The sequence below is a fragment of the Apaloderma vittatum genome, unplaced genomic scaffold, assembly GCF_000703405.1.
Source record: "Apaloderma vittatum isolate BGI_N311 unplaced genomic scaffold, ASM70340v1 scaffold7935, whole genome shotgun sequence".
NCBI lineage: Eukaryota > Metazoa > Chordata > Aves > Trogoniformes > Trogonidae > Apaloderma > Apaloderma vittatum.
The window spans coordinates 2352-11673 of NW_009717594.1; the positions used below are offsets into that span (position 1 = coordinate 2352).

Genomic DNA, 9322 nt, shown 5'->3' on the forward strand with positions numbered 1-9322 from the left:
TCAAGATAAGAGTAATTAAATCCAGTAGTCTTGGACTTCTGTATCTGGGATCCTAGATTGATATGCTTTCAGGGAAAAAAAAATCCATCACACTCTTTGTTTGATGTTTTAAACATCCAGCTTCTATAGGCTGTAGGGCAATGCCTCTCATATGCAGGACTTTCCACCTCTGGGACTCCTTTTTTTACAAAGGTTGTGCTCCTTTGTGTATGGCCTCATCAGCAAATTAACAGTACTGATACATGTTTGTGCCTTTTTCTTTGAACAGTAATTGCATTACACAGGTGCCATTTCTGCAAGACATGAGTTTGGAACTTACGGTAAACATTGCATAAATTGACGTAGTAAGTCCTTGAGAATACATTGATTTCCATAATTGAAGAGAATCTCTGGAACTCTTTGAGGAGGTTAAATTTTGTGTTTAACTATATGAGGAAATCAATGAAGTGATGTGTCAGCCAACATAAAGGCTATGACTAACTTCTTTATGTACTGTGTTCCAGCATGCACTGGAAACAAAACAGGATCCTATTGAACCACTCCCATTAATGTTGTCCCTGTTATTTTAGATTACTTCCTGTTCCTTGAATTTCTTACAGAAAAGCTGCCAATTTTCAAGTGGTATTTACCTAATGAAGAATAGCCTTAGCTATGAGGTCTAACTGTCATATTTCATTTTATATCATCTCCTCAGATTAGATCTGTGGCTTTTTAATATAGTGTATTCATTGTCTTTCTGCACAATGCATCTTAGTGAATATATTAAAGAGATGATGTGCATCCTAGGTACAGGAAATTGAATCTGCAGCATCACGATGATAGAAAAATTATACAGAAGATGTCATTCTCTTCTGGATATTAGTACTCTTCTGTCACAAAGAACATTTGACTGCAACAAGGAATGAGCTGAAGAAATAAAAAGCATTTGTGGGTGGTTGAAGTGGCACAGTTAGGTAACTGTTTCATTGTTTCCCCCAGATGTGAATGGAGAATTTCAGTGTATCTTGCCAGTGATAGGTTTTGGGACTTTATTCCTTAAAAGTACTAATTTTTAAAAGGCCACTTAACTGATGCAATACTGATTTTCATGGAGCCTCCAATAATATCTGACATCTTCAATATAGCACATGCATTCTTAGAGGAAGGCAGAGTAGAATTAACATTGAAGAAACTGCTTTATAGTTTTTCACATGTTGTATATTTGTTTTCTAGTATCTCTCATAAAAGCAAATACATTTTGTATTTCCCTTATTGGGCACTTACTTATTTCCAGGTGCTTATACCTACGCAGTTTTTCAGAATGACAGATCTATTCAAGAAAACTACTTGTAATCTACCTGTAATTTAAACACTGTTCGTGGTTTAATATATCTGACCTGCAGGAAGACTTCCTGGATGCCCAAAGTACACTTATTCTTCAATAGGCAAGCTCCTATCTGCAGGTAGTTGCTCACTTTGGTAGTGGCAAATAAAGAGCAAGTATGCTGTGTCCCATAAGCTTGTCACGAGCAGGAGCAGTGGAACCTACCTGTACTAAGCAGATGTAGCTACAGCTGGTTTGACCAGCTATGGCTGGGAGACCAAAGAGACTGCCTTGAGACAGGCATCCGAGTCAAAAACGTACACCTGGTGGTGTAGTAGAAGTATAAAAGGAAGCAGATGAACAATACTTCACTTGGAGGGAAGACAGAAACTAGTACCCGTAGAATAGTATATGTTATTTTAGGAGCAGTGGATTTTGGGGAGATAAAATCTATTTAATTAGGCTTTGATATTGCTGTCTTGAAGGGTTCTTTATTTCCCAACAGGTCTAGATGAAGTGCTGTTTTAAAATGCAGTGATTTCTTTTCCTTGTAGATGGCTGTGGAATTTCTACATGAACTGAATGTTCCATTTTTCAAAGTTGGATCAGGAGATACAAACAATTTTCCATATTTGGAAAAGACTGCAAAGAAAGGTAAGCATATTCTTTTCAGCCATCTTGGTAAACATCACCATGTCTCAGTAAATTAGTTATTAGATCTTTCCTTTAACTGATCTTGGAAGAAAAATACCTTTAGAAGAAAATCACCTTCAGACTTGGTAAAAAACAGATTCATGCAGCTTCCTGTTCTAGTTTAACTGAATTCCTGTACTTCAAAAATTTAACTGAATGTTGTGTAGGTTTCTCACAGATCTAGGATAAAACGTGCATATTTTCTAATGGCTAGGTCGCCCAATGGTGATTTCCAGTGGGATGCAGTCCATGAACACCATGCATCAAGTTTATCAGATTGTGAAGCCCATCAATCCAAACTTCTGCTTCCTGCAATGCACCAGTGCATACCCGCTTCAGCCAGAGGATGTCAATCTCCGTGTTATATCGGTCAGTGAGTAACACAGAGTGTGGCATTGGTAGGGTACCAGAGAAGGGCCACACGCTTTTATTGTGATATATTTCCAGATCTTAGCCTGCTGGAATTTGTTTTTGAAAAGTTAGAAGATGTATCATATTCCTTAATTCATACAAGTGTTGAAGTAGAAGTACTCTTTGGATACGCTTTTAGCAGAACTCCGCTTTGAGGAATATGACAATTAAACAAAGGAAAATAAAACATACGGTTAACAGGTGAACCCTGTGCTTTGTAGTGCAAAGAAGAATTACGCAGACTGTCACCATTAAGAAGGTGCACAGAATTGGGAACATAATCCTAAATAGGGGGCTAGATCAGAAACTTTTGTTAAAAATGCTTCATGTGAATATCAGAGTTATGAAGAAAATGGATTAAGCCCTTGTACAGTTTCCTTTGCTGAAAATATTACTTGGATATGCCTGATAATGATGCAAGAATATTTTCCCAACTTAGTGAGTGTTCAAGCACTTGCTGTAACTTACAGTGATGTAGGGTTTGAAGACCATGAAGAGCACAAGTGAATTAAAAGCAAAAGCATATGAGAAGTTGTTAGAATACAGCTTACCTCCTTTTCCTTGCCAGTATTGACAATCCTAATGAAATTCTTAGAAAATGGTGGTTGGTAATGCAGTGTGACTTGTTGAATGTAAAAGAAATTCATTCTCAGTGTAGCTAACTGCTTGTTTTGTGCCACCGTCCATGGTTTTTATTGCAGTTATCACTGTTAAATTTCCTTTGTCTTTGAAATTGCCACCTTGGTAATTCAGACCAACTCTGTCATGATTCAAGGCATATCAGTCAGCTTTTCCTGATATTCCCATTGGCTATTCGGGGCATGAAACTGGCATAGCCATTTCCGTGGCAGCTGTTGCTATGGGTGCTAAAGTAGTGGAACGCCACGTGACTCTCAACAAAACATGGAAAGGAAGTGACCACCAAGCATCCCTGGAGCCAAATGAACTGGCAGAGTTAGTGAAAGCCATCCGTACTGTGGAAAAAGCAATGGGTTCTCCAGTCAAGCAGCTGTTGCCCTGTGAGATGGCTTGCAATGAAAAGGTAACTTTGACTTTTGATTCATGCACAGCTGAAACTTATTTAGACCTATAGCTAATAACTATATTCAGAAAAATAGCTTTCTAATTGTTTACTGCAGCAATGATTCTCCCTCTGCACTCAAAAATTTCTGCTGCCAAGCATGCACAGTGTTTGTACTTAGTCCACTGTAATGCTAATGTAAACCTGTCATTTTTCTATAAACAGCTATTTCTGGTAGTCACTATTTTTTCTGAAGAATAATATTGGAAATTTTGAGTATAATGGAGTTCTGTGTATATCATCTAGTGGTTAACTGAGTAGCATCATAGAATCATTTAGGCTGGAAAAGAGCTTCAAGATCATAAAGTCCAACCATTGACCTGTCAATACCAAGCCCTACTACTAAACCACATCCCTAAGTACCACATCTACCTGTCTTTTAAATACCTTCAGGGACAGTGACTCAGCCACTTCCCTGGGCTGTTCCAATGCTTGATAACCCTTTTGGTGAAGAACTTCTTCTTAATATCCAATCTAAACCTCCTCTGGTGCAACTTGAGGCCATTTCCTCTCACTATTACTTGGGAGAAAAGGTCTCCCTAAGCCTCCTTTTCTCCAGGCTAAACAACCCGAATTTCCTCAGCTCCTCGTAAGACTTTTGTTCTAGACCCTTCACCAGCTTTGTTGTTCTTTTTTGTAAGTGCTCCAGCACCTCAGTGTCTGTCTTGGAGTGAGGGGCCCCAAACTCAATGCACTGCTTTTATAATAAGCTAGAATACTAGTCAGTCTAATCAGTTCCATTCCGATTCTGAAAAATTCCTGTGAGCCCATTGTCTAATTTCAGAAAGTGTCTTGATATTCCTAGCAGCCTAGTTACAGAAGCTTTCCATGCTAACTCAGCCTTCCTTTGGAATAAGAAGTAAGGGGGAGGACAGTTCCACACAACTTGTTCCCAACTAACTGCAAAATATTTTCTTAGCCTTTTTTGTATACTAAGTCTAGGAATGTGTTTGACGTTTTTTTTAATTTATTTCTGCCCTGTAGCTGGGGAAGTCTGTTGTCGCAAAAGTGCCAATTCCTGAAGGTGCAGTACTGACACTTGACATGCTGACGGTGAAGGTGGGAGAGCCTAAGGGATTTCCTCCAGAAGCCATCTTTGATCTGGTGGGCCAGAAGGTTAAAAAAAGTATCGAAGAAGATGAAACCATTACTGAGCAAGCAGTGGAAAATCATGTTAAAAAAGTTAAGTGCTAAAATAAAGCACTCCATTCTACGCTTCATGATATAATACTGCACAACATACTTAAGTATAGCAGCATGGTAGATTAGAATAAAGAGGTGTAGTTATAAGGATCCAGGCAGGTTAGAATTTTCAGGTTCTCATTTGCAGGAAGTTTCTGAAGCAAGTGGATATAAGTTATGAAGAACAATTTTATTAGAAACTGTATAGCATTGTGTCTAGAAAGTAGCATGCTCCTCCATTTTCCATTCCATTTAACCTAGGTTAATTTGGAATTTTGCCAAATCTAAGACCACACTGCTGCTTTTCAGTTTCCCTTTTTGGTAAGAGTACAGTAAAATCACAATAATTTTGTCTACCCTTTTAATTGTTCTCGCCCTGTATCTTGTGATGTTCGTCTGCTTTCTGCTGTTTTCCTCACCCTCATGATAACAGGATGTTAGTTGGAGTTGAATGCAGATAAGTGACATTTTACATACACTGAACAAAAAACTACACTCACAACCTGCAGTGGGTTGCAGTATGATCTGCACTTTGGGCAAAATTAGTTCCTTGAGAAAGCCTGGTTCTTAAGAGCCAGTACCAAGAAAGGAAGGAAATTGAATATGTAGGAAGGTCCCATTTAAGGGGCCAGAAGAAGAGCCTTTTTGTACTTTTGAGGAACTGACAGGCGAGAGGGCAAGCCACACTGATTAAGGGCAAAAAAGTAGATCTGAGATGGATCAGTGGAAATAAACCTGCGATTCCAGAAAATGTCAGAAGCATCTGTTGTGAGCTAATTGAAACCTAGAATGTTCTATTAGTTCTTCAGTACATTTAGATACCTCTATTTGTATCTGGGGGCAACTTCTCAGTTGGGAAGCGAAATGCTAATGAAAATTCAGTAGCCTGTACCAACAAACAAATACATCGGGCTGGGTTTTTTTCCCCTGAACTGGTGTTTGAGACAGCTGAGACTAGCTGCTTGACTAGATCATATCACTGTGCTTCAGCATGATAGTCAAGTATTCCTCATGTGCTCTGCTTTTACATCACAGTGTCTCGTTTTCAAGTAAGAAACACCACTCCCTATCAGCCTGGTCCCTGTCAGCCTGCTGCTCTTCCCGTTGTACAGGAAAGAGCCATATGGCAGCAGCTGCAAACTAGGCATCCCTCAATTAGCCTGGCCGGCACAGAACTGCACTTTTTCTGTGGTGGAATCATGTGCTAGTAATGATTATTTGGAACTTACTACTTCTTAGTCATGAGTCAGTAAAGTATCTTGAATTTTGTGGTAGTGTTTCGGTGCCTGTGAGCTGTTTACTTTCAAAATGTTTACCCTTCTGTAGTTCTGAGGAAATTACGTTTGTATCTTTAAACTGGGAAGCAGAGATGCTTTGATTGATGTGTTTGACCATACATGAACTCTGACTGATGCAGTATGCTTGCCTTACATTAAAAAAATACTCAATTTTTGAAAGATGTTTTTTTTAAATTTCAAATTTTAAAAGTAAATTCAGCTTATAAAACAAGGGATTGTTTCTGCATTTCAGCCTATGGTCATACCTTGCCTTTGCCAGCACTGGTGATGATTTTAAGACCTTTCATATTTGAACACACAAGAGTATCTGACCCGCAAGTAGCAGTGGGCCCCTTCACTTCAGCAAGGCTGGCCCTAGAAGCTGCTGTAAACATAGGCACCAAATATTTCCAGAAGTTTAATTATTTGTGTTTGGGGGGAGAATATCCCTATACAGATGCTTGCAAACTGTCTCTCCTAGTTTTATGTGAGCATACCTTTATCCAGCTGCAGTTCAAGAGCCTTTGCAAATAGGACAGAAAAAGAAATTAGGCACAAATCCCGTAATGACCTACTGGTTTTATTAAACCTGTGCGTTCTACAGGCATTTCATCTTCTATTGGAGTTGGTACACAACTGCTTTTTGTGCTTCCACTCTGTGCAAGAAGAATAGGGCCACCCAGAAGCTCTCAGAATCTCTGTCACAAGTAACATCGGCAAATGGCTATATAATGCAACTACAGAAGCCCCTATTTCACCTTTACATGAAGGGACCTTTCCAACAATCGGTGCCAGTCTTTGATTATTTCAAGGTGATAATTTAAGTATGAGCTAATTAATTCACTTACTGCATTTATTATCCAAATCTGACCTTGTCAACAGTAACTATGTGCAAGATATGAACATCAAGCCTGAAACTAAATCTATTACCATACACAACTGCAGCCTTTGCAGGCAGATGAAGAGAGAGAGTTCATTAAAAAAATACTGATATGCAGGTTCAAGTATGAGTTGTAATGTGGTTCTTTCCATTTTGCAAGTTGAAAAAAGGATAAAAAGTAGTATATATGGCACTTCATGTGGTACATAGACATCATTTATAAAAGCCAGATCCCCTTCCCCCATTGAAAAATACATATAAATGTAAAATCAGTTTTCTGAACTTAACTGTTACCTGTTAAAAGCATCGCAGTTAGAAATTTTATATAAAAGAGACTAATTCATGTGTATCACTGCTAATGTGGCTTTCATAGCAAAGGTATAAAACAGGAGGTTTATTTTGCTTCATTCCTTATGTTGGTTTGCATATTCTCAGAGCCTCAGGGCTGGGTAAACTGGTTCTGTGAACTTGCAGTGGAAAGTGTGCAAATGAGCCACACCATCAGTAACATTGTAGAATGAAAGGATTCTTGCTTCATGATCAGAGAAATGCCAATGCAATCAGGATTGTCATCTATTAGGATGCGGATTCTCTTCCCCTTGTGAAACGCCCAATATTCAAAATCAAATTTCTTAAGGCACCAAGACGCTCTATTCCACTCAGCTGACAGGTTTCAAAGTCTCCTTTCCTGCCAATGAAAGGGTAGGCTGCACCAGTCCACCATCCTGCTCCAGCATAAAGCACGTCAACTTCCAAGTAATAGTTCCAGAGAAGAATGCATCCCTGCTTAGCATTTGCCATAATTTATTGAATCTTTGGGGACCACAAGTTTAAAATATCCTCTTCCAGTTACAGCTTACTACAAGACAGTCATCAGACAATTTTAGTCTTGGGTGAAGGCTGTCATATTCCCAGGTTGGTGATCTTGTATCTGCAGTCAAAACCATAACCATATTTACTACATGTACCATGACTCATGAAAGAAGTCCAAACGATAAACTTGCAAAGCAGCCCAAAGCCAACAGTGTCTTGGAACCTGCAGTTTTGCATGGAAAAAAATGATGTTTTTAATAGAAAGTACATCAGTATTTTTATGCACTGATGCTTTAAAGTTACATAGGCTTTAAAGAAGATTAGTAAAAAAATACGTAAGTCAGTATATGCATGGTTCATAAATGATAAATACAGCTAAGTAGGGAACACAGAGCTTCTGCTTTATGCAGAATAGTTGGAGACTTCTGGAAGAATTACACTATAAGGGTTTTAGAGATCCCTTTCCACTGAAATCCCATTTGAAAATGCACTAAGAATCTGTTTTTCATAGAGGCACCACAGCTTTGACCAGCAGCATCAAGTACATTGCTGTCGTAATGACTGTCGTACTGACTGATCGGCAGGGAAGGAGAAAGGAAACACACGGTGGCTCCCTCACTCGCACCCTGCTACCGGGAGTGAGGAGGGGAGCCCGGAAGGAGCCGCAGGCAGAGCCTCCTGGGATTGAGATAAAACCAGTTTGTCCTACTGATGAAACAAATGATAACAAGAACAGCAAAATAACAGTAGTGTTTAACCAGATATTACGCGAGTAATATGTAAGGTGGATTTCTCACCACCCGGAAGCCAGTGAAGCGAGCTCTCAGACTGAGAGGTGGAAAGAGAGAGAACGAGAGAGATACCCCCGCCCCGCTCCGAGCAGCTCCCTCTATATAGCCAAGCATGACGTCATGATGGTATCCAATATCCCCTTGGCTAGTGGCCAGTTTAGTTCAGCTACCCAGGCTATGCCCAGCTCCCAGCCTCCAGTGAAAATTAACCCTATCCTAGCTGAACCCAGTACATTATCCACCCCTTATTCTATACCATCTACGTCATGCTCAGCTCTTACACTTCACATTTAGGTCCTTTCCAACCCCTAACATTCTGTGGCTCTGTGATAACCAGCTTTCTTGGTTTTTTTTTTAATATATATGTGTGTGTGTATATATATATATATGTACACATGCACATATACACAGATACCATTCTCTTAATCTATGCACACACACCCCCCTCCAGTGTATCCCTTGAATTCATGCAGGCCATGGCTTCAAGGATCATTGTAACAGTTCTTTAGGGTAGGAGAGAATGGTGCTTGATTGTTATATGCTTCATCCAGAACTCGCGCCGTATTTGGCATGGCCTGTGCCCATGGTCTGAAGCTTGAAGATGTTGTCTTAGGGAAGTCACTGGGTGCCACCTCAGGTTCCCTTATTGCTGTTCTTCCCTTGTTTTCATCATAGTCTATCCTTTATTAGTCTGGGTCGTTCTTACTGTAATATCAATAGACACGACACATAACAACAGCAGCAATGATGCCATACATTGGCAGGGTAATTTATCAGTTAACATCATATGATTTAGTCCACTGGCTATTCTCTCCCCAAGTTAAATCCCCTTGAGGTACACACTGAACATCCCCATCCTTCTGCATCACCCTCCAAGTAAACCCAGGTCCT

At 39.6% G+C, this 9322-nt stretch overlaps 2 protein-coding genes across 2 annotated transcripts in view; one reads left to right on the forward strand and one right to left on the reverse strand.

Moving 5' to 3' along the window:
* The window catches only part of NANS (N-acetylneuraminic acid synthase), a gene marked incomplete at its 5' end in the record, with an annotated part of 6210 nt that extends 1344 nt beyond the window's left edge, over window positions 1-4866 (forward strand). The window contains 4 exons of the mRNA XM_009869959.1: window positions 1858-1957; window positions 2211-2365; window positions 3183-3449; window positions 4473-4866. Of these exons, the coding sequence (XP_009868261.1) occupies window positions 1858-1957; window positions 2211-2365; window positions 3183-3449; window positions 4473-4682 (732 nt within the window). The remainder of the gene's footprint in view (window positions 1-1857; window positions 1958-2210; window positions 2366-3182; window positions 3450-4472) is intronic.
* Window positions 4867-7258: 2392 nt separating this feature from the next.
* TRIM14 (tripartite motif containing 14) overlaps window positions 7259-9322 on the reverse strand; it is a 2558-nt gene continuing 494 nt past the window's right edge. Inside the window, 4 exon segments of the mRNA XM_009869960.1 lie at window positions 7259-7377; window positions 7380-7487; window positions 7490-7591; window positions 7594-7758. Coding sequence (XP_009868262.1) covers window positions 7259-7377; window positions 7380-7487; window positions 7490-7591; window positions 7594-7758 — 494 coding nt within the window.